Below are 25929 nucleotides of genomic sequence, written 5' to 3' on the forward strand. Positions count from 1 at the left end.
TTGTTAGAGGTCAATCTGAAGTGCAGGAAAGAATGATTATGATAACAGGAGGAAACAGGAAGAATCATGCTTTCTTTTTCAATCTGTTTTTTATTATTGTTTTAATGTAAAACATTGTTTCAATTAAATGCTGACCTGTGCAGTGGCGTGTGCGTGCACATGCTGAAATGAATTCCGGCTTTGTTTGGAAAGCTGTGACCTCTTTATTCCTGTTCTGGATCAAGGCTGTTGCCTTTCAAACCCACTGCTGAGGACTGAAATTTCACTCGTACTCCTCGTAGCTCTGGCAGTAACAAACCTTAGGAGCAGTGGTCTCCTTGGGCATTTTTATTTGCTGATCTTTCTCAGTTTTTAAAATAAGCATGCTTGGTTTTAAGACTTATTTATGTCAGGGTAAAAAAAAACCCAAAAAACTGTTGCATTTAAAATGCATCAAATGAATGCTGGGGTACACTGGCACTTGGTGGAGTGTCTATACTTGGTATAGAAATAAGCAGATATCTTTATCATTTACTTGCTTTCTCTATGCCTTAATTTCATGTGATGTTATTTACTTGCGGTTTTTTAAACTGGGAATCCCATGTGAATTGACTGCCCTGCAAGAAAATACAATACTGGACCACAATGCCCACTCCCACCCCACAAAATCTTTGCTGCAATGTCACTGGAATAATATGTTGAGTTTGTTATTTGTTTGGATATAAATTTTAGATCTGGGGGGGTTGAATCTATCTTGTCTTGTTTAAGTTTTTTGTTGTGGTTTGTTTTGGTTTTTTTGCTTAAAATGAACTTCCTCAGAGGGAGGAAGAAGTGGGCAAGGAATAACATGAAATCTGCCTGAGTTGTTAAAATGAGTCAGTTACATTTTATACTTGTCCTCTGGTGACCAGATTTTCATTTTTCTCCTTGGCCTCATGGAATGTTTTTGTTTATGTATCTTATTAGTTTTGGATGTTCTGTGGAAGGGGAAACCTGAATTACAAACTTTTTTTTCTTTCTGCTATTGTATTAAGAGCCCGGGTATTGGATGCAGGTGCTCCGACTGTGCCGTAATTGGCACTTGATGGAGAGACAGCAGCTGTACTGCTTCACAGGGGACATATTATATCTCTTCACACGTTGTATATATCGTAGGAAATGCAGAATTCCTGTCATTGTCAGAAACTTTGCATGTCTGCATCTACCAGAGCCTCTGCAGAAAAAAAAAAAAAGACAACAATCTGCTGAAAGTTAAAACTATGTCTATTTTCAGAAAAGGCTTTTATCCCTTTTATTGTCCTTTCATGTAGCACTAATTAATGTTTTGTTTGGTTAAATATAGAAGAGACTTAACTAATGTTTGTCTTTTTATGGTTATGCAAGGTGAGCTGGTGTGGTATGAACTGCCTCATTTGTTTTGGAGCACATGGCAACAGATACCGCTTATCTGGATGTGCGTATACCTGTACTTAAAATTATACTCATCATATAATAATATACCAAAAAAAAAAAAGGTTTAACATTTTCAGTCACAGGACAAGGTTGGAAGCAGAAGCAATAAAACTCTATATTATATTAGGCCTTAAAAGGGATAACTATACAGGGGAAACCGTCCTGCTTTTGGGTACATTGTGGGGGCTGCAGTTGCTCTCTGGGGAATGCCTGGGAGCTGCCAACAGTATCTCTCTGTCCTGCCTGAGGAGTATTGAGGTGTGAGTAGGTGGGACTTGTGTGGCTTTTGAGGGATTGATTTATAGAAGGAGACTAGGAATTCATATCAAGATTTACAGATACTGCATGTGAGTGATTTGTCCAAACAAAAGAGTGGGTAAAAGCTCTGCTTGCTTTTTAATAGTGTAATTGCTGAAGGGAACAAAGAACTGTTGAGTGTCACAGGGAATGTTTGTTTCATATCAAGAAAAATGCAGATGTCTGGCATCTTGCTACATGGAAAAACAGGGTTCCAATGGAAGTTGTAACAATCTCATCAGGTTTTTTTAAAAAGTTTTGAAGATACTGTCCTGATATTAAGAGAAGTGGGCAAGGTTGTGGATTTCTTGTGAGCTAATTTAACATGTCCTTGAATGTTCATTGTCCTTCCTCTGTGGTTTAGAAATGTGTGCAGATCAATGTATGGACACTTGGAGAGTTTGTCCTATAAACTTCATCTCTGGGAAATCAGCAACGAGGCTGTTTAGTTCTGTCTTTTGGAACAGATACAGCTTATGTTCTATCTGTGGTTGTTAAATCCCCTTTCTCGTCCTCCCTCATCAGAAGTGTTCTGCCTGTTCTTTGACGTGGTTCAGGCCCAGCACTGAGACACTCTTTTGAACATCATTTCCTTTTCAGTGCTGCAGTATGTCTGTGTGTGGTACACTCTGCCTGTGAGAACCAGGAGGAAGCCTACCTATTCCCATGTTTTTCTTTGTCCCACTAGGTTTGTACGCCCTGCGGAGAGTGCTGGGGAAGAGGCCCGGCCTGTGGGACGCTGCGGTGGCTGGGTCAGTGATGATTGCTTTCAATGACTTCCTGCAGGGGATGAATGATGTCAGGCCCAGCGCCATGAGGGAGGTGGCAATTGACGTGCCAAAAGTAAGTTGTTTTGTGCTGTGCTGTGGCAGCATTGTCAGGGCCATGTAACGAGAGGATTTTTATGGAGTGGAAGCCTTAATTTAATGGTTAATGTTGTGCATCATCAGTCTGTTTGCCTGTTTGTTTATTTGTAACTTTGAAGAACTGTTTGCAGAATGGTCTCTATCAGGAAGAGTTTGGAAAGCAGGATCATATCTCCTGATCTATAGATTTTTATGTTGGGTGGGTTAATGGGGTAAAAATTTTCAGATGCATGTTCAGGGATGGTCTGGAGCAGCTGTGAAACCTGGAGCCTTTTGGTAAGCAGACACAAACTAAAGCAGAAACCAGCTGTTAGCAGTTGTAACCAAAGTGTGTTGAAACAAAGCTGTGAAGAGTTTGGTTGCCCTGATTTTTATGTAAATGTGGCCTGAATGTCTTCAAGTGGCATTATATGGTTTTAAATGAAGGCAGAATTCAATGCTGTAGGCTGATTATCACTGCCAGACAGTCACCTGTCAGATGACTGTCATAATATGAACAGTTCATTTGGCTGTGCCAGGTTCATCTTCACCCTGCTCACTGCCCTCTTAATTACATATTATAATAGTTCAGTAGCAGACCCAACATAAATTGTGCTGGGGAACTGATCTGATTTAAGGCAGCTCTTGATCTACATTAAGAAGACTGAGCAAAAGAATTTTGTGTTTAATCTGACTAAATCCTGATTCTGTGAGTAGTTGTGCTGGTGTTTCTCAGCAGCTCCCCAAGCCCTAGAAGAAAACATTTATGTTTCATTGCATGAAAATGAGTCATTTGGGAATTGGATTGCACAACTGTAGAGCTTTATTCCTTAACTTATAGGAATGGGAAATAAAATCCATGAACCGGATGCTGCACACAGCCAGCTCGGATGTCGCACTTGGCTTGCTACGAGTCCATGCTGTGCAGGGTGGAATTGCCTGGGCTGGCCCCAAACAGCTTTTCCTGGAAATGGTGTCATGGCACCAATATCCTCAAGGCTAAGTGGTTCTGCTGAGAGCCAGAGTTACTGATTCTTGCCTTGCTCGTTGTGCTGCTGGCACGTGGGCTCAGGTTGTCATCCCTGTGCTGTGCCTCTCAGGCACTCCAGCCCCTTTGGAGCCAGGTGGAATGCTGTACAACAGCACAACACAGGCAGGTAGAAGCAAGGTCTTGAGGTACAGCAGGGAATCTCTTCTCAGTCCAGGACAACCTGTTCCTCAGGCTTCTCTTGTCCACTAAACCATCCTGCCAGTGGCTTTCTTGATTGTCACTTGATTTTATTTGTTAAACACCAATTGAGTTACTGGAGTACTACTGGAATTCATTCATTTATTAACATAGTGGAGATTTGGTTTTGTGCTGACAGAGACTGCATTTCCACAAAGTAATGTGTATTCTCTGAAGATGCAGGGTAAATGTCAAGCCATCTGCTTGCTGCCTGGGGTGAGTTTAAAGTAGAATCTAAAATACTGGGTGCAACAAATTTTGTGTCCTCCCATATCACCTGCCAAAGGAAGGGAGTTTGGAACTAGATGATCTTTAGCGTCTATTCCATCTCAAAATATTCTGTGAATTCTGCAATCTAAAAAATCTTTGCTAAAAATAACTTCAAACACCAAATAAATTATTAAGACGTGAGATTTTTTTTTTTTTTTCACAAAGAGAAGACAGGAATTTGAGCTACATTAATAATATCAGCTTTTTGGATATTTATTGCAGATACAGTACCCACTTGGCATCCCCCTTGGTGTGGACAGGACTTTTGGCCTATGTAGCTAATTACAAGTAAAACCATTGACATACATGAGATTTTTTTGATTTTTAGCTTCATTTTTCAGATGGTGGGGCTCTTTCATATTTCATTGCTTTGCAGTAGCCGTGTGCCAATCAAATGGCAAAACTTCAAGGAAACTTCTGAACAAAGCCACAATTCCTTCCTCTTGTGTCTGAATTGTGTTTGCTGTGACCAAGGCAAACGTAAAATCCTTGCTGCTGCCTAGTTCTGTGTGGCATCTTGCCTTCCATTTTACCAGATCTTTCCTTGAACTTTGCTGTGTCTTACAACCTTTTTAGAAGGCTGCTTTTTCTGCAGCAGGGATTTAGGAGAGAGGGGATGCACATTATAAATCAGGAAGTTAATACTGCAGTTCTTTGGAGAGTTGCACTGCAGTTGCCGTTCCTCCCTCTCCTATGGGTCTTTCTGAAATGTTTTTGAGAGAGTGCTGTGGGTTTTGCTTGCCTCTTTCACTCCCTTTACTGTAATTCAATGCTCAGATTTTTGTCTTTACAGCCAAAAGGTTCTGGACAAGACATCCTTTGCCTGTCTGCTTTATTTCTTTATTACTGGTTCTTAATAACCTCTGGGGAGCTGCTGCTCTGCATCACACTCTTAGCTCTGTTGACCTGGGGAGAGCTAAAGATTGCAGCAGTAATGAAATGTTGGTGTCATACATGCTGTAGCAGAGAGCTGGTTTTGTATGTGTGAGCCCAGCCCCAAGGCTAATCTTTAAAGCCATTTCCACAGTGACAGAACATCACACCTCATTGCTGGTGTTGCAAGACCTCTCCTTTGAGTTCCTGTGCAGGTGAGAGCAGTGTAACTATGGCTGGTGGACAGGTCCCCAGCCTCTCTCCCCACTCTCCCCCCACTTATCTCTCTCCTTTTGAAACGAGAACAAATTTGTTCTGTTTAGAATTCACGTGTGAATTGTGAAGGTAGTGGTTTACTAGCTATTTTTACTTTTAATACTCTTGCCACACCAATTCCACGCCTTGAACTGTCGGAATTTAAAATGTAACTGAAGTCAGAATGGGTCTCCAGATTGCTGAAAACAACCTTCATGTAAGGTGGCCTTACTTCACCTTTTCTGTACAATTCTGTCACTTGTGCTGGTGTTAAATGACATGTAGTGGCTCTGAAAAATCACTTGAATGAGGCCTGAATGATACTCAGTAGACTGAATATTTGCAGAGGGTAAATGACTGAATATTTAAGAGGATAAAAATAGCATTTAAGTGTTTTCTCCCTGGCTTTTTATGTGCAAGTACTGCTAATAGAGCTTGCCTTCTGTTGCTGAAACTTCTAGGGAATTCATGATGGCCTGATTAATTTCAAGATGGTCATGTTTGTCAAAGTCTTTGTCTAGATAGAAAGACATGATGATAGGAATGATTAGTCCATGCTTTGCCAGGTATGAGTAAGGATTGACACTGAAAAAAGCAGAACAAGCTTATGTTGTCTTCTTCCCTCAGAAAAAGTTGTCTAAGAGTATCAAGATTTAGTTCTGTGCAGTTAAAAAAGCTCCTACATAGAATCAAGGGATGTAGGGGAAGGTAATAGATATTTTTAAATGAAATTTAAACCAAACTACTTCATATATGATTCAGAAACACAAACTTTTGTTGTGTTTGCTCTCTGCTCTCTTTGTAATCTTCTTCTATGTCAAGGTCTGACAATCTAAGAGAAATTTTATTTGATTTGAAATTTGCTTGGTCTTAAACGAAAGTGCTTGCACCACATCCGAATGCTCTTTTTCATCCACTTCAATAGCAGACTGGATTACATTTTTCAGGGACTGTCTACTTCTACTTTCCACTCCTTGTCCTGGCATCAGGAGAAAATAAGGACAAACCTTATTTATAAAAGGGTGAGACCAGATTTCAGCTCAGGGGAAAGGCAATACCTTACCTCTCAGCAACACTTTGCTTGCTTTTCACATGTAACTCATTTTCCAGAGACGAAGGATGATTTATGTGGAGCAAATGTCTGGAAGAGTGTTTTAAGGCAGAAGATCATTTGATTTAGGTGTGCCTTGACATGTTTAATACTTGAACTGAATGGGAGTGGATGGTGACCAGAGGAAGAGCAAGCTGGGAGGATGTGGAGAAAAGTCTCAGGCTTGTTGACAGCCATGTAGGAAGAGGTGTGGCAGGTTTTAGATCTGCCTGCTTTTTTGGGTAGGACGTATCATGTGCCTTTATGTATTCCTGACAAGCCTGTCTTGTGCTTCTTGTTTAATAAAGACTTAATGAAGTAGTAACTCATGAAAAAAAACTTCATTAAAGAACTAGTACACATTCTACATAGCATTTTTGATTTGTTTACTTTTTTAATTGTTCTGTTCCATTGTCAGAACTCAGCAAAAATGCTCTGTTCTGCAGGTATCTTGGTCAGACATAGGAGGACTGGAAGATGTCAAGCTGAAGTTGAAACAGGCAGTTGAATGGCCTCTCAAACATCCAGAGTCCTTCATCCGAATGGGGATCCAGCCTCCCAAAGGTGTCCTGCTTTATGGACCTCCTGGGTGCTCAAAAACCATGATAGCAAAAGCTTTGGCTCATGAAAGTGGCCTCAACTTCTTGGCAGTGAAGGTAGGCCATTCAGACTCACATTTTCTTAACTCCTGCATAACAATGGATGGTTTGCCAATTTCCAGAGTTAAAATCCAGTGGCTCTCAGTGTTTCTGATCCCTATACATGCTCCAGCAAACATCGTGTAAATATCAAGTAAGTTTGTGTTTTCTTGTATGCTGTTAAAAGAATTGTTATTTATTTTATCACAGCACAGATGTTGGATGGACAGGTAAGCTGTGGAGTGACATCTTAAGTATTGGCAATGTTTAAAGTCTTTCTAAAAGTGGCAACAGTATTTATACTGCAATTAAAGCAATGTAAGTGAGAAGTGACTCTGGATAGTGGACAGTAATAATTACTTGCGTGCATGGAAATATTGTCATCTAATCCCTTACATTCCTTTTCATTCCTCAGGACAGTCACTTTCTTTATCTCACTGTTCGTGTTTCATTACAGATCTTTCTTATTCTATTTGCCTTTTTTTTCTGGGAAAATAGTTCTACTTCCTCAGTTTTCAGAGAGCTTGCAAAATCAGTTATATCTTGAATGCTCTTGGATAAATGGGATATTCTCTCAGCGTTAAGAAACACTTGGTGTAGAAAAATTTTGGATTTTGTTGCCTATGAATCAGTGTAATCGATCACTATGGGTTGTATGGAAAACACATGAATGGAAGTTATTTAATAATAATACTGAGCTTCACTGCATAGGAAAGAAAAAAAAAAAAGATAGCAGAGTGATTCCACATGGGGTAGTCTTGCAGCTGTGTCAGAATGTTAATGAAGTGCAAGAAAAAACATTTGTTTAAGTATTTTGAAAGTGTCTCCTCCTCAGCAGTAAGATCACGTCCCCTTCTCTGTCGACCATCTCTTTACTCACAAAGCCTCCTGTGTTGGTTTCTGCACAGCTTCCTCCTCCTCCCATCCTTTCAGGCACGCTGTAGCTGTGGATCCTCTCTGGGAGTAGAGGGTTGTGTTGACCCTGAAGCCAGCAGCCCTTCACTGCCCGGGTTCCCTGCGGTTGCAGGCAGCCCTCTGGGTCACGGTCACATCGACAAGGGCAGCCTTGGAAACCTCAGCCCTTAAGAAACACTACCTTTACTGCCTCTTCCATAAAGACAAAGTAGTTCTTTGTGCTCCAGAGTTAGTGGTAAACAAGGTAACCTTTTCCTCTGCCTCAGCTTAAAAGAAAACATTCCTCTTTGTCTCACCCTAAGCACTGGTGCCTGGGAGGGTGGGGAATAAGGGTGGCAGTCTGGAAAAAAAAAAGCCAGTTAGAAATGGATGGTGTTTCTGTCTTATATCTCTCAATCACGGCACCATCAGACATTTTTACTGATGCAGTTAATATCCAGAAGTGAAGGGTGGCTCATGCTGACCGCGAGGTATCCGAGGGTGCAGTGATGGGAAGTGCTGGTGTACAGTAAATGCAGCATTTTTCCGTGGTGGAGTTCTGCACGTGCAACATCCCCCATCATTGACAAGCTGCAGCAAAAGTGTCTGGTTCTTGGAAACTGCCTGTGATTCCCTGTTGGTTTAAATCACCTGGCCTGGAACTGGTCAAATATTCAATGTACAGATGTTTTGAGAAGCACATCTCTGGAGCATGTCCAATCCTGGACATGTTGACTCCAGAAAGGGAACATAGCCCATTTCTCTAACTTCACATTTGTTTCCTGGACACAAAAAGGCAACATTTGTCATGTACTAAATGTGTTAAACATCGTCTGTAGCACTTTTTCAAGCACAACAGGCATGAATTAATTTCCACTGTAAGTGTTCCTGCAGTAAATCCAAAGTAGATGAATATGTGGGGTTTTGGTTTGTTTTGCTAGGTTTTTTTTGAGAGGGGATTTTTCTTTTCTTGCTTACAGCCCTATTAATTTTCCCTTTCGCTACATTATGTCTTGGATGTCCGTGCCTGGAACTGACATCAGGCATTTTGAAATGAAAGTGTGATCCTTGATGATTTACTTTTCAGACTTTAATTTTCCTTCCAGTCTCTCTCACGTAAGTAATTCTGATGAAAAGTGGGGGCTGTCCAGCTTGTAGGATACTCTTTTGGGATAGTGGAGAGGGCAGAGGTTCTTGGGCCCTTCTGGAGCAGGGGCTGCAGGCAAGAGGCACAGCTCTAGCTGTGGGAGCCTGCTCTGGATGCTGCCTCTCCCTTTGTCTGTGAAGCCTGAGAGAAAAATCAAGGCTGTTACATGCAGTGCTTGCTAGGTCCAGTGATTTTTTTGGAAGGCTGGACCTATTGTGTCGGCATGCTGCATTTAAGATCCATGAACACAGTAAGTCTCAGCTCCCACCAGTGCTGGATGTACTGTCCTTGTCTGAGCTGGCTGTCCTGCCTCAGTGCAGCAGGTATCGCCCCTACGCCAGCTTGCCTCTAGGAAGGCTTTGTTTGCCACATGTGTCTGTGCAATTTGGACAGCTGACTCTGTTCAGTCAGACATTTCATCTGGGTTATGAGCAAACTGTTCAAATGTGACCTTTCCATCAGTCTTGGGCATGGGGAGCTGTCACAAGGCAGCCTCTGGCCCATGTCTGACTGGCCTCTCGTGAGGTTTGGGAGATGGGCTGAGTCTCGATGTCATTTCTGGGCAGAGGAGCTGAAGAAAATAATGTGATAACAGATGTTTGACGTTGCATCCTGTTCTCTCCTGAAATCTATTGTGAGGTTTGAATGGTTAGTGTTACAATGAATGTGGCCCTTTTGTAAACATGCTCTTTGATACTTGGCCAAAAACTTTTTATAGCTGTATTTTCACCGAGATTGGTGACCTTTTGCTTTTCCAGAGCAAAGCAGCTTGTTGGTTGGTTTGTTTTACAAAGCAATCTTGCATATAATTCCTAGGGGGAATAGTTTATTTTTGTTCCTTCTCTTGACTTTCTTTGTCTCTAATACAATGTATCTGCTAAATTTACTGGGGAGGCGGTTGTCAACTACTTTCCAGGGGATGGCTCTTCCTGCTTGTTCCCGCCGACTTCTTTTTCTAAATCTCTTGTAGCATTGAGGCTTTTCAGGGTTTTAGTGGTCATCTGGATTATTCTCCCCTCCAAATCTCTGTTACTGAAAGGCAACTGAATTGTTCTCAGCTGCTTGGAGATTTTTCAGTGTTTTGCAGTCATGGATACAAGTGAGTCTAAGACTGCATGAAGGAATGGATTAGGATAATTTTTTTTCATTCTTCACTATTGAACATCAGTCTTGACTTACCAGTAGCTTTATCTGATTCACTGCTTATTTCAGTCAACCTTCTCTGCAGTTTTGTCCTTCACAAGAATCCTCTTGTGTTTGTCCCAAAGTTTATAATTTTCTTCTGAAATGTGTTTTATGCATTTTTTGTGCTGGTAAGAAAAAACTCCTGTGTACAGGCATTGGACCTATCTATATGAATATGATGGGGACATAATTTTCACCTTCTTCCAGGATGATGACACATTGCTGTTATGTACAACCTGTGTCTCTGACATTTTGGTTTAGATGTCATCTAGCTTTCTGAAACTGAACATGAAGGAAATTAAATCCTTTGTCACTGTGTTCCCTCTTTTGGCTATTTATGTGGTAGGTTTTTCTGTGGACTCTTTTGACAGCTCCTGCACTTAGCATCAGCTTTGATTAGCTGTTTTTTTGACCTATATTTTTGTGAGACCAGTAGGATTTTTGTGGTCATGTTAGATTTTTGGAAGAAACTCACCTATCTTGCTGTATGGCATAGAAAATTATCTCTGCCTTTGTCTTGCATCTTAGTTTATTTAGATGTGTTATGAATGCAGTCTTGGATTTTAAGCTTCTTAGTTTATTTTAGGAAATCCTGTGTCATTGTGCTGTGCTAAGAATCAAATGAGTATTACTTTTCCTTACAGATTTTCTGTTGCTTTTTTAGAAGCAGTGGCAGAGACTCCATGTAGAATTTTTTCCCCCTCCTATTTATTGTACTATTTAGGCCATTAACTTTACTACCAAATAAGAAAACCATTGAGCTTTTTTTGATTTTAACCTATTTCAAAATGAATATTGGAGTCTGCTCTTAAGGTGTCAGGCTAAGAGGCACCATCAGGGTACCCATCCAGATAAGCTCTATCACTCAGCTGTGATGGTCTGATCCATTGGGACCTGGAGTTCTGTTTTCTGTCCAGCAAGCAGATTACCTGAGTTTATAAGATATATAGCAAGAAAAACTATGTACCTTCTATATGCTTGTGAAGTTTTGAGAAACGTATTTTTTCCTCTTGCTGCTTAGTGCTTTTTAATGTTTGTCTGTTTAAAATCAAAAGCAAGGCAAAACCTCACTTAGGGGTAGTGATGAAAACCAGCTTAAATTTTAAAAAGTTAAATACCTTGCAGTTCAGCTAAGTGAGACACATAATTGTTGTAAACAGGATGAAGCAATACTTGGAAAAAAACCTCAGCACACAAAACAAAGAAAACCAAACCCACCTGTGACAGTAAGGAATGTTTCAGGATGCCAGCCCTGAGCAAACCACTGGTACAGATGATGTGAACTATACTGTTTTTAAACTTTAATTTGAAACATTGATTAGGAGATCCAACTACAGCGTGATTTTAAAAAAAAAATTGAAAAAAATGAAAAAAAAGGAAAAAATATTCCTGACCTTTTATTTGCTGTTACTTAAGGGCTGTGACTGAAGGAATCTTTTCTTTTTTTCAATTACCAGTAATTACAAAAATATACACTGTTCTCAGGGCTCTGACTTCACCTTGGCTTGGTTTAGCTTCCTCTATCACCCAGCCGATGCTTTTGTACCACTCCCCGTGCTTGACATGTGCTTAAGCTTAGTTTGTCATCTGGGTCAATTATGTCAAAATATTTTCCAATTCAAGTTTCCTCTGCTTTTCCCTTCAGCTCTTGGCTGTGGCAGCTCCAGCAGATTAATGAGGCTTGGAAAGGTCGACTGCTTTGCTTTGTGAAGAACTGTCACTGAGTTTGGGGGGAGATAGCGTAGCTTTTTGATGGGGATTTCAGTGAGCAGAAGCCTGAAATAAGAAAACTTGGTGACTGTAAGGAGTTATAAGCAAGGCATTTAGGATGAAAAATGCAGAAGCATTGTGGTTTTATGAGAAATCTTGGCGAACGTTTGATAAAATTTCTAAAAATATCCACAGTAACACATTTACAGCAACTTGTTAGTTAATTAGCAGGTAGTAAAAATAGCTCTATTTGAAAAATTTGACATTTTTTACAAGGGATAACAAGTTGAGATACTTTGGTGAGCTCTTTTAATCCTGAAGCTCTCTGCATATTTTACTCAACTAAAAATAAAAAAATCATTCATCTGTTCTTATCATAAGCTTACCAAAAGTGAATATGCAGGCAGAAAATGGTTAAATATAATCCCCATCTCTGTTTCTTTGTCCCTTCTCAATTACTTTGCAAATTTAATTTTTATTAGCACTTAGTTTCTCTCTCTCTCTTCAAGTTTACAGTGGAGGAATGGAGTTTTGCTTGAGGTGTGAAGCCTCAGCAAATAGGTTTTGCAGCAGGGGTGGCTCATTTTGTGTGGTTTTGCTGTGTGATTTTGGATCCTGCATGGATCCTGCCCTGATGATGCCAAAGGCACTTCGAAGGCACTGGTGCATGCAGTGAGTGTAATTCAATGTTTCCAGTCAGTTCATTCTGCAGTGCAAATCCTGGCTTGTGTCCTGTGTAAAGAAGCCTCCGAAGAGTGTCACTGGAGTTTGCTGGTCAAGGCAAACGGTAAACAAGTCTCTGAGGCATGGCAATAAAGGAAATTAGATATTATAGTTAATCTTTACAGTCTGACCGTGCTGTTTGTTGCAGCTTCACTGCAGGGATTGGGGATGACAGGGTTTTGCCAGTTTGCTCCCGTAAATACTTTGGGAGCCCACAAGCACCTGCTGAAATTGAAGCTTTTCAATCCCCAGACAGGTGTCAACAAGTTTTTAAGGTCCTCTGGAATGCAGGGCAGAGGGAGAGGAAGTGATTAAAGTGGTGCATGGTGCTCAGCCTGGGGTTTCCTTGTACTGAGAAGCTGAGAGTGATGCAGATTAAATCTTTAAGCAGCCCTGAAAGAGAAAAGGCAGGCTTTATTCTTAACAAGCAAACAGAATGCGTTTTCTGAGCAAATATTTTTCTATGCAGTGCAACAAATTACCAAATCACACATGCATGGCCTCTGCCTTAGAAAGAGCCTTACTGTTAAAATAAAGGAAGTCTCAGTGTTTATCTTGTTAACTCGCTTCCCTGCAGCCACCCTGAGTCATGTGCTGCTTTGCTTGGACTGTGGGAGGGATGGAATAGTATTTTGCCATGGAGATCACAGTGCCAAAAGACTCAATAACTGATTTTTGAGTCTCTTCAGTGTTGTTAGAGTAAAGCATAAAGCTGAGAGAATTGGGATTGTTTAATCTGGAAAAGAGAAGGCTCTCTAGTCATTAGGTCCTTAGTAGTGACCTAATTGTGGCCTTCCAGAACCTAAACAGAGCCTACAAGAAAGATGGAGAGAGCCTTTTTCCAAGAGCATGTAGTGACAGGACAAAGGAGAATAGTTTAAATTGGAACAGAGTACATTTAGTTTAGAAAGATTAGGAAAAATTCTGTACTGTGAAGGTGATGAGGGAGTGGCACAGGTTGCCCAGAGAAGTTGTGGATTACCCGTCCCTGGAGTTCATCAAGGCCATGCTGGATGAGGCTCTGAGCAACCTGGCCTGGTGGAAGGTCTGTGTCCCTGCCCATGGCATGCAGGTTGGAGCTAAATGATCTTTAAGGACTCTTCCAACTCAGGCCATTCTGTGATTCCATGACTCTAACTCACCTTCAGTGTCAAAACTGGAAAGAATTAAAAAAAGATGCTGGTTTTAACTCTGTGAAGGGTGTAGTGGTGGGGTGGGATCAAACATTGCTCCTCTGAGCTGGATGTCTAAGCTTCTCCTGCAGTCTTAAGAGAAATTAAGCACATGGCACCTGAGCAGTGAATGTCTGTCTGCCTAAAGTGTGGGCACTGAAGACTGACCTGGGAACACATTGTGAACAGCTGAAAAATAATTTTGACACCTGTCTTTTTTTTGTTGTTGTTCATTTCTGAGATTCACAACACAGAGCTCAGTTTCTAAAGCCGTCATTTGAAATTAAATATTAATTATGACTGATACTTCTATGTCTGATCGTTTCTGCTTTGAATACAGGAAAGAAGGAATTGTGCATTATCTTGTAGTAATAATCTATTGAATGTGATATAAACTCTCTAGTTGGATTTTTAGGACACAGGAATTGTACTCTGTGGATAACACAGTTTAATGTGTCTGTGTAAGAGCCCAGAACCTGTATGTGAGGTTATCATGGTATTTCTGAAGTGTCTAGACTGAACTTTGTGCTGGAGACATCTGGAACTGTGCCCATGTGACTCAGAAAGCCTAAGTGCATAACTTGCCTGATTGTCAAAAGAGTAAAAAATATGGAAGAGAAGTCACTGACTAAATTTCCTACCCAAGTGGTGGAAAAAATCTGCAAGTGGTCTTAAGCCCTGCTCAGAAAAATGACTGATACTCTTTAACTTCAGGGATAGCAGATGTCCCTCTTGCGGTTTAAAAATGCTTTGGGAACTTCTGTCAAAACCATATGGGCACAAGCTTATCTCATGTTACTGCATGTAGCAGGGGTTTTATCTTCTGCGCAGGTAATCTTTCAAGAATTGAGTCTGATAATATTTTAAATGTAAGGAATTTTTGGTTTTTATGGAAATAAAAAATAAATTAAGAGTCATCCAATCCAGACCCTAAGCAAGTACAAGGTTTCATGATACACAGGATAGATCCTGTAAGTGAGGGTGGAATAGTCTTTAAGCAGAGCATGCCTGGAAACTCTCTCTACTTTGAGGCTGAATAAAGAAACCTCAGCAGTATCTAGTGGGCCTGAATTAGATTTTTTACTGTCAGTCTGGACTTCAGCTCACAGATGCTTATATGCATGGCTAAGCTACAACTACTTCTGCCAATTTTCTGCTCCAAATCTTTTACTGGTTTTGGAGTCTCTGTGCAAATGACCACAAGAAACAGGCTTTATTTCTTCATGTCTGTTTGTATGGAAGATTACTTGTTGCCGATGAGAACAGAGCTGTGCAGCATTAAACTGGGCCATTTTTTACTAGCACCTCTTGGTCAGTCTATCAACAGCTATAAAAAGCTTTTAAGAGAATCCTTATTCTCACCCCTTGGCCAAAAATGATCTTTCAACAAGTGTCAGCTTGCTGAGCTTGTCAAGCTCATGTCATTTGATTTTTAAAGCATTTAGAAAAGCACTGAAAAATAAAAAAAGTCTCCTGGTGTTCCTTCAGTAGCCTCCAAAAAAAGTCTGCTAAAGATGAGCTTTGTAAAAATGAGAAGCTGTGTCAGCTGCCAGCAGGTGACTTTGTGGTGGCCTGCAGACTGCCTGTCCTGCAGATTTATTTTTCAAATAACAGCTGCCATCAGTCTGAGCTGAAGGACAGCACAGCTGCAGACAGGGTAAGGCAGAGGCTCAGCTCAGATGGGACTAGAGCTCACCCAGTTCATTTGCTATCTCCAGCTGCTTTGAACTTTTCTAGTTTTTGTGTTGTGGTTTTCAGTGTTTGCATGTTTGAATTGTGCAGCAGTTCAGTTTCTCCTCTTCTGTGTGTGCTTTGTCTTACGTTGGAGCCTTTTCTTGCCATGGACAATAAGGATTCTGAGCTGCTCACAATAAAAAATGTGACACTCAAAAGCAGTTCTGGTAGCCCTCAAGAAGGGTGAACTTGGAGACTTTCAAACCAACTTTCATGAAAATTCTCCAGAAAGAGGCACTGGTCATTAAGATGTAGCAGTCTTTCACCTAGAGTTGCAGGTTAATGAAGAGAAAAATGGAGAAAAACTTCATGTCGAAGCTTACAGCAAAAAGTTGCATTCAAAATAATTCTCTTTGAAACATTTTAAACAGTATTTATTGCTTTGATGTTACCTTCATCATATTTTAATGCTTAATTAAAAATAAAACTACAAGCATCTGAAATTAGCTTGTACCTTAAAGCTCGAGTAGTTTTAGGTTTAAGTTTTGTTTTTGCTGAGACAAAAGAAAATGTCAGGCTGTTTGATGTTGGGTCATAGGAGAGAGGAGCACTCTATTGGCAATGATGTGTGTGATGTTGGTTTCCATGGGAATACTGATGTGAACAAAGATTACTTATGGGAATCAGGGCATGAAAGAGAAGGTCCACAGGCTCCAAGGAAAAGTTAGTGAGAGAAATCTGTAATTGTGGGTAGAGTCTGCAGCGGTTTCTCATTGTAACAGAGAGCTGGATGGAAGAGAGGACTCTGCTCTTGCTCCTTATAGATTTGTCAGAGCCATGCTGTTGGATTGCTCATCTGTCCTGGACATGATGAACAACGAGGGCATGGAGCAGCTGGGCTGCAGTCTGTCCTTCACTAAATGCTGCACGATCCTCATGGGTGGTGTCAATAGCAGCAAAAGACTCTGTGCTTCTCTCTCTCACCTTGTTTTTGGTGTTTCTCACCTTGTTTTTCCCCTTCTGTCTTTCCTGTGTTCCTTGGTATTGTGTCTGTGTAATTCAGTCTCCATGCAAGTACCCACCAGACTCCAATTTTCGAGTCATTGGGAGCCTCCAGGTGACACTTCAGCTACCACAGCAGTTGCTTTAAGGGTGGATGTTGCTGAAAGAGAACAATGCTAATTGTATAATTTACCTTTCCTACAGGCAAGGCACACATTGCTGGCCCTGTCAAGCCTTGTGGCTTCGGCCTGTGTGGTGTTCTAGGTGTGGCTGCTGCACTGTCTCACCTGCTCCTTTGGATAAAGGACAGCTCTTTGAAAAGAAAGAAATAAAAATGGTGTCTATGCCTGGATGCTTTGCTGATATCAGATAACCTGTGCTTTGCTTTTCAGAGGATGTATTTTTTAACCCCTGCTTAAGCACAAGTGTTTTCCAGTGTCAAGGTAAAAGTCAGTGCATTTACTGTTACTGCAGGAATGAAGATGAGCATGAGGAGGGGAGGCTGCAAAAACCAGTGTGCTGCACTTTTAAAGTGATGACTCTCTGTTCCACCAATCTGGGAGCAAAGTCCAGATGGTCCCATTCAAAGAGGGCTTGTGACAGAGGCTCTGTCACTGCCAGTGCATAAATGTGTGTCTGTCACACATTTTTTATTGTGACACACCTGCTGTTAAAGCTGCTCTGGGCTGAGTGTTACCTGAAGGCACCCACAGCTGGGAGGAGGTGGTTCAGCTTTCTGACTGTGAAGGATGTTGTTTCTTGGGAAATTACAGGGATACTTGTTGTTGCCTGGGAAATAGGTTGGAGCCAATGGCTCTTTTTGTTCAGGGCAGCAGATAATGATCCTTGTTTGTGGCTGCAGATCAATGCTGATGCAAACCGGGCTGAAATGAACAGCCTGAAATGAGTCATTACCAATCCCAGGAGAAGCTGAGACCTATTAGGAAGCATGATTTAAGCAGCCTATCCTACAGGATACAGCAGAACAGAAAATACTCTGAGAATTTGCCATTGTTTTACTTTTTATAATTGTAAGAACTTGTTCAAGACTGGAATGCTGACCCTGTGGTCTCCAATCTGTTTCTGGTGGACAGGGCTGTGAGGAGAAACAGGCACCACAGCAGCTGGCACTCATAATCCTGCTTGGCAGCCTCAGCAGAGGAGCAGGAATGTGCATGAGCTCAGACACTGAGCAGCTTCCTCACTAGGGATGGGTTTCAGGTGTGCTGCTGTGGAGCTTCTTGCTTCACCTGCAGAGTGTCAGGTTCAAAGAAGTGCTGCTTAATATTGGTTTAAGTCACTGTTGTGGTGCTTGGTTAGACAGGATGCATGTTGAGAGTGCAAGTAAATGCTTTGCTGTGATTTGTCCTTCTGGCTGATTTGCAGCCCCTTGGTGTGCTGTAGTTGAGCACTTTTAGGAACCTCACAGTGTTTGGTTTTTATTGTTAATTCCATTTCTCATGAGGGTACTGGCAAAGTATTAGGATGAGAGGACTAACCAATGTGCATAGGTACTAAAATTAATGGAGAAAGCTTGATGCAGGTAGAGGGTAAGTAAAAATGCATCCCTAAGACTTAGAAATGACAAAATCTCAGAATTTTTTTGTAACAGCATGACCTGTGTATGGTCATGCTGTTACAAAAATCTCTGGCAGATTGTCTCAGTCATTTTGTGTACAAATGTATCATGCATTTTAATTTTCTATTTTGCAGGGGCCTGAGTTGATGAATAAATACGTTGGTGAGTCTGAGCGAGCAGTGAGAGAGGTGAGAAAGGGCAAGCTGTGGATAATGTTAGATAATAAGCTTCTTTGGCTTTCAAATTCTTCTCTGCTTATGCTTATTAAGCTTTCTGAAAAACTCCTTCTAGTGTAAGCTTAAAAAAGGAAAGAGGAAAACGAAGCAAGAGGAATATTTAGCTTCCTCCTGCATTGACCTAGTCAAATTTGACCTGCATGTCAAATTTGGGATCCTGTGGCAACTTTTACTACAAGCTCATATTATTACAAAAATCTATTTTAAAATGAAAACAACCCAAGACAAGACAGGCTGATGTCTGTTACATGAAGCTGTGTAGCTCTTGAGGTGTGCAGGGGGTGATAGTGTGCTATAAAAAGCTTCCACCCCTTAAAACTGTATTTCATTGATGTTTTTTGTAGATCTTCAGGAAAGCCAGAGCAGTGTCTCCTTCAATTCTTTTCTTTGATGAAATAGATGCCTTGGCAGTTGAAAGGGGAAAGTAAGTAATCCTGTTACAAAAACAACTGACATTATTTCCTGATAAATTACTCTTACACAGCACAATCACAAATTCATTTACCTTTCTAGAATTGTTTTATTAAATATCTTCATTCTTTGTACAGAAGAGTAACGTGTGACTTTTACTCAAGCCTATTTAACTTGGCATAAACAGGTAAGCTGATGTAGTTCCTCCTTTCTCATCTCATTAGCAGGAATGAATCTACTGGTTCTCATGCTCCTTGGCTCTTTTCTGTGGTTTTACCTTTTATTTCCAGTAACATAACTCCTTTCTTTTCCCAGGCCCTGGCCTAATTTGGTGTCTCCATCAAGCAAACAGTATGATCATAGGCTATATAGCACAAATTTCCAAAGAGAATACTCATGTACCTAAATTTACATCTATGTTTAAATGTTTTGCCAGACTGGGAAAAACTTCATGAAAAGATTTGGAAACACTTGTGTCCTTTCATGTGTAACATTAAGAAGGGATTATTGTGCAAACAGCTAATAGTATTTTTTTTTTTAATAACCTGCTTTGTGGTAATTCATGTCTGAAGTAGGATTATTGTAGTTTTTAGTTCTGCTACAGCATATTTAAGATTTGACTGGCTCTGTAAGTGGACATTCTTGGGGAATACCTCCTTATAAATGAAACTGCTACTAGCTGTTGCATTAAATACTTTTATCCTGTTTTATTTTGCATGACAAGCTACCAGATTGGTGCATCAGAAAGTATCTGTCATTTTTAAAGGCACATCAAAACTTCAGTGTTTTTCTGGGAAAAAAAGCTCCCTCAGCACACCTACAGATCATTTTTGTTTACAAGAAGGGCATTTGTATCTTCAGGAAAGGATAGCAGGTGTAATTTTGATGTTTTGGTGACACAGGAGGTGGCATCACATGTAGCATAGAGCTGCCCTGCGAAGCTGTTAAGATACGAACATTGCTGTTGAAAATGGAAAATCTGATTGAAGTTGTTTTCCTGAGAATCCTTCTCATGTGCAATGTATGCAGCTGTGAAATTTGTGAGCTTCCTGTGTACTGAAGCAACAGAGAAATTGCAAAATTGTTTGCTTGAATCAAGCCAGTGGAGGTGAAAAAAATATCATCCCCTGCTGCAATTGTTAATGTGTTTAGCTTTCAGAACCAGCACTTCCTCAAGATCAAACCTCTTGGAAGGTTAAGCCATAGTACATTTTAAACAGTCTTTTCACACAGTGCCCTGGAGGTGTTGAGTTTGTTTGTTTGCTTTTTTTAGGGAGTAAACAACCTGATTTTACCTTACCTGGGACTGTCTGTGGGGAATAGTAGGCCTGGCACAGCTTGCTGAAGAATGTGGTGTGACCTGCTGCAGTCGTGTTGTGCTGGAGACATCTGGTTTTGGAGCTTTAAAAAGAACAGGGTGGGACACACAAATATTTCATTGTCAAATCTGAACCAGATGGGAGGTAAAATATGTAGCAGAGTTCTCATAAAATTCATCTGAAATTAAATGGTGTAGGAAACCAGACAAGGCACTTATTAGAAATGGCCCTTTTTTACAGGCTGACTTTGCACAGTAGGAATTTGCAAATGCACTAGAGATGCTAACGATTTGTGGCCTCTGGAGATCCATTTCCTGTACTATTACTGACCATGCTCAAGTTTTCAAGGAAACACCTGTTTATATTGTCTCCCCATTCCCTCTGTTGGCTCAATTAGTTTTCTTTGCCTTGGCAGTGAAAAACACTCTGTGATACAGCTTTGTGAGAGTTTGAATCCTCTTGGTTTAAATCCTTGACGGCATGCTGTGGGCTTGGTGCAGAATGTTCCATATTCCATATCTCCTGGGTAGGCAACCTCTCCTGATTCTACCAGGGATGTCCAGAAATCCAGAGAAGCTGAAACTGTTAAGTTGGGGGAGTAATTTTACATATAATTCCGATCAGAAATATGGATGTGAAATAACCTTGAGTAAATCGCTTAATGCTTTTGTTCTTCAAAGCATCCTGCCAAGTATTCATTAGCCCATTATTTAGATTTGACTAAGGCTTGTGGGTTTAAAACACAAATGTTTTGCTCCCAACCTTCTGTAGAGATCATTAAACAATCCCTTCTCAGCAGCAGGCACATATGAACCAATAGAATTTGTAATTAAGTGACTGTAGAGGTAGACAGAGAAAGCTAAGGAATTTTCTTGTTTGGACCATTCATAATAATGCCTCCTTTGCATCAGGTAGTGGATTCTGTCACTGCACAAACCATTACAAACACCGTGGCTGCACTCATTGATTTCACATTCCCAAGCCATAATTAATTCCGTAATTGTAATGCATCTAACACGCTACCTAATGTAACTGTCCTGTGTAGCAGTTTTGTTTTACAAAATCTATTTGTGTGTGTTCATCAGTTAGAACTAATAATACTTTGAAGTTAGAAAGAATTAGAGTAATTGACACTGTTCATTGTCAAAATGTTGTTTTATTTGGAAAAGATTATTTCTTATCCTGCTTAGAAGTTCTGTATATTTTATCCATATGAACTAAGCTCCTGGATTTTTTTCTTGTCTGTCCACATCCTCCCTATTTTGCATGTAGGCAACCCATTGATACATATTAATCAAGGAATTCAGAATGTGGGATGGATACATACCAGTGTTAAAGACAATTTATGAAAATATAATCCCGCAGCTCTGAAGAAAAATAATTCAATGTTAGGTGCAATTGCTTGAAAGAAAAATCTGATTTATCTTTGATGCAAGAGAGGGTGATTCTGAATGGACTTGAGTTTCCAGTGTGGTAGTGAAGACGTAAAGATACTTTGACTTGTGTTCACTTCTGCTTTTTGTTCTGTTACTCTGAGCTTGTAATGCTCATGGAGGATTTTTCCATCTCTCTGATTTATGTTGAGATGTTAGAATAAGTTTACAGAGAACTGAAAATGAAAAATTAGTGGCTCAGTGGCCTGACTGTAGAGAAAAAGGGGGCATTCGCCATGACTGTTTCTAAAGAGCAAATGAAAAACCTGCAGCAGAAAAGATGACAGAAAGTTAGAGGTGTCACTGTGAAATTTGAAGAGGAGAAATGATTGAAAAAGGAAAACCTTCTGCAGTCGTGCACCAGGAGAGCTGAACCATGAGATGCACAGAGCATTTTTCCTCTACTTTGTGGTTCCAGTTAGCATTTGTTTATAAGCAGATTATGGATTTTTATTTTCTTTCCCCTTACTTCTGAAAGATGCTGTTATGACTTTTTGTAGGACAGATTGCAGTGAAGCAGGACAGGTTCAGATGCAGCCGAGTCTGAGCAGGAAAGTTTGCCTTGAAGTGATTCCGTGCCTGCACAAAGCTTGGGAGGCTTTACAAATTGTACAGCTGCTGAGAGTAACGGGTAGTTGTTACCCTCAGTATCCTGACCATATAAAACCTAATTCTTCTGGCCATTAGGGGTTGCCAAGAGGGAAATTAGCTTGGTAATTAGACTTGAAAGTGATGAATGAACGTGGGTCTGTGTAAATGCAGCGCAGACAGTCTGTTTGCTGAACTTCAGAAATCTCTGTGCTTTGGAAATGGGACATTGTTTATATAAGTAAGATTTTTAGGATTTTTCAGCAAGAGATATCCTTTTCTTGTTTTTCAGAAGCAAAGCATTTCCCCTTCAGCTGCAAGTCTCTATAATGTGGGATGGGAAATTCTTTACACTGCTGAAAAAGACACTGAGAAATTCTCTTTTCCAAGGAGAATTAAAAAAAAAAACAAGGGACAAAATCAGCACCTTGCATTTCACTTGTGGAGGCCAAAAGTTGCTAGATGAATGTTGCTAACCTTTCCAGAGTGAGGGTAGAAGTGACAAAGTGAAGGGACTTTGGTACCAATCCCCTCAAACCACAGCATGATGATGCTTTTTTTTTTGGGAAAATAATGTTATCCTGTATGCTGGGGGAGGATAGATAGCCACAATTTAAAGTACTCAGAACCCCTGAAAGACACACTGTTTTCACTTTAGGTATTAAAATCTTTGCAGTCTCAAATTTTGAGGCTCTCGGGCTTTTAGAAGGAGCTGTGAGGAGCAGCAGCTTCTCTTTGCGATGTGCCACCTCTGCCTTGAACAGGGATATTGATAAATCTTCTCTTCTTAAACCAGGATATCTTTAAGGGATGTTTTTGCTCATGTTTATTTATCCTCTGCACTTGAACTTGTCATTGCATTTCAGTACCTGTGCAAATTCCCTGGTGCAATGGACAGTGTCTGTCATTGAAGGAGGTCAGTGTGATGCATCCCGTAGTGAAACCCACGGGCTGGATTCTGTGGGGACACAGCAAAAGAGAGAGGTTTTTGGCAGAAATCCACTTTGCACAGGGTAAATTGGCAGTACTGAAGCTGGAGGAAGTATTGTTCCCCTAATATTTCTCATGCAAAGACAGAAGAACATGAACAAAGTATACCTGGAAAACACTGAGTTTCCCCCTGCCGTGATTGTTTTTGAAGGACCCAATTCTTGTTCAGCTCAGACAGAACTTTGTGTTTCTGGCCTCTGTTGGCACTGGTGTCCCTGAATTGGGGGGCATCAGCTGATTCCCTGCAATATCTGAGTTATGTTTGCAATGATGGAGAATTGAGGCATTCAAAACTTTTGTGACTGCTCTATGAATTCTTTAAAGTTTTGGAATTTGGTATCCAAACAAATATTGTCTGGGGAAAAAAGCTGCATGCCTAGTGCCAGCATCTTATTTTAGGCCTAGAGAGGAGTGGTGAAAGAGGAGAGTTTTGAAACAATTTTATTGTACAGTAAAGGTTGTAATTGGTTTTGGAAGAGCATTTTTAACAAATAGCACTACCCATAGTTTGTACATGTATACAGTAAATGTCTGCAATCCCTTTAATTTTAAGGTAAACTTGTTAATGCTTTTGACTATCAACAATCCTTTATCAAAATGTGGTTTTGAATCTGTGTTTCTTCTCCTTTGTTTACAAACCCAAATAAATTATAACTTCCCAGCCTGCATTATAATTTGGATATTTGAAGTCAATAGAGACTTCCATTGACATCAGTGAAAGCAGGACTGGGTTCATAAACCCTTTCCTTGAACATTTTAATGATATGCTGGAGAAACATAATTATAACTAAAATTTATAAACAGTGAACCTATTACAAATAAATATTGTTGTAATGAAATTTAATCCAGTCTAGTTAGCTACTCCTAGGTCTAAAATACTTACAACTTGGGCTGCTTGCTTGCCTGATGGACATGATTGATTAGAGTTTTAAACTTGATTAACTTCCAGGAATGCACAGAGGAGAAATGCTGAGAAAAACAGAATGAAAGGAAGTGGGAAATTTACTGTGCATCAGGTGTGTGCTTGGTTTGGGGTTGTCTTTTTATTTTGTTGCATTGCTTTTTTTTTAAGGCCACATCAGTGTTAGCAGAGTAGGAGAATGATGTTAGCATCCTTCCTGTGTCAGCCAGACAGTGCCAGGGCCAGCTGGAAGTGTGGGCTAATGCCAGTCTTTCATGGTTGTGCATCTGGAATTAGCTGCAAGCAGATGGAAATGGGTGATGGATCACCACCTAGGCACTCAAGCATTTGGAGATGTGCTTGGGGAAAGCCCTCTGGAAGAAAGGCTGTTGATTCCAAACCTGTCTCAAACTGGCTCCTTTCCTCCTTTTCTCTCCTTTCACTTTGTTTCGTTTTTCTGGGCCTACTTCATTAACTTTTGGAAGCTGCAATAGTGAGAAATTTAAGCAAGTGGAAGAGGCTGCTTACACAACCGTGAAGGATAATTAGGATGTGTCTGTAGCTGTCTGCAGGCCATTTGTCTCAAAGTCACCTGCTGACAGCTGAGCACTGTTTCCTGTTTTCACAAAGTTCATCATCTTCATAGGAAGGCTTGCTTGCAAGCTGGAGACCACTCGAGGAGTACTTGGAGTTGTTCTATTTTGCTGTGCTCTTCTAATGCCTTGAAAACCAAATGACATGAAAGGCATTTAATCAGCGACTCGATGGTTAGCAAAGCATCATTTTGGTGTGCAGGTGACCATGAAGATAAATATTCTACCCAGACTGAATTTCCCAGACTTTTTGCTTAGGTTTCCTCTGGATATTTTCCTTCTGTGGTACTTGAATTTTGTGCTTGAGAAAGCAGGGAAGATATGAAACAGTGTGGTGGGTAATAGTTGATGCAGGTGCATACAGAATCCAGCAGCATCTAATTGTGGGGTGCTGATGGAGGGAACGGTTTAGGATCATCTTCTTGAAGGGTTTTCCTGATCACACAGGCAGGAAAATTCCCTGCCATGGGGAGTATTTCTTATCTGAGCATTGATGGGGCTTGTGTGTGCTTTGGGGTTTGTTTGTTTTTTCAATAAATAGTGAATCTTAAAGTGGTAATATTAAAGATTTGCATGCTGTATGTATTTTTTTACAACATCCAAGCCTGTAGTATCTGTAGTGGTCTGAATAATGGTCATTGAAGTTGTACCATTCACACGATAAAACATTCACACAAGTAAATTTGGCCCAGTGTTTTAATACTGGACAACCCTGCTTTTCCTGGCTGGCACGGCAGTGTCCATTCTGCTGGACAAAATGCCTCAGTAATGGAATTTTTCCACCAAATTTAATATCTCTGACCATCCTGCAATTATTGTCTTTCTGCTAATGCTGTTGGAGTAGATAATTTTTTTATTTTTCAAACACTGAGGAAAACCTTAACCTGCCAAAGTCATATTTCACCCGAGTTCATGAGGGAGGGCAATAAAAGAGCGTGACAGATAATTAGGATCGCGGCAGCCGGATGGAAAAGCCGGGCTTGGCAGGTGCTCCTTGCTGACAGGTTCCCCCTGCAAAGCCCCAACACAAATGTCAGACTCAATAAAAATCCTTCAGGCTGTGCGAGCGAGGCGGCTCTCGCGTGGGAGTCTGCTGGCAGGGCGCTTCTGTATTTCATGAACCTTTTACCTCCGTAGTTCGAGGAGATGTGGAGAGTCCTGCCAGGAGGGTCTATTTCAACCTGTTCAAATCTTTTTGATACTGAGCATGTTGTCATGTCAATGAGTTTTACATTTGTTTTGATACGAAATTATTTCCAGAGGTTTCAGTGAAAGGGTTATTTGAGATGATACCGTGTCCACAAGTATTTTTAAAAGCTATAAATTTTTATTATGATTGCTATTCTTTTTTTCTGGGGGGGGGGGTAAAAATAATAAAGCCAGTTTTTATCCATATGTAAATCTTGCCTGATAGGATGTTTTGGAAGAGAAGGTGGACTGGACTC

The 25929-nt window shown here is 40.6% G+C and overlaps 1 protein-coding gene across 5 annotated transcripts in view; it reads left to right on the plus strand.

Annotated features, from left to right (window-relative positions):
- Nucleotides 1–25929, plus strand: part of SPATA5 (spermatogenesis associated 5) — a 163929-nt gene that overhangs the window by 18218 nt on the left and 119782 nt on the right. For 4 of the 5 annotated variants that reach the window (XM_015624710.2, XM_015624712.2, XM_033513401.1 and 1 more), the window contains 4 exons: nt 2417–2571; nt 6736–6945; nt 18148–18201; nt 18594–18673. In XM_015624710.2, coding sequence (XP_015480196.1) covers nt 2417–2571; nt 6736–6945; nt 18148–18201; nt 18594–18673 — 499 coding nt within the window. The remainder of the gene's footprint in view (nt 1–2416; nt 2572–6735; nt 6946–18147; nt 18202–18593; nt 18674–25929) is intronic. The other variant, XR_001521024.2, reaches the window with a different exon arrangement.

This window comes from Parus major, chromosome 4 (assembly GCF_001522545.3).
Source record: "Parus major isolate Abel chromosome 4, Parus_major1.1, whole genome shotgun sequence".
NCBI classification, from domain to species: domain Eukaryota; kingdom Metazoa; phylum Chordata; class Aves; order Passeriformes; family Paridae; genus Parus; species Parus major.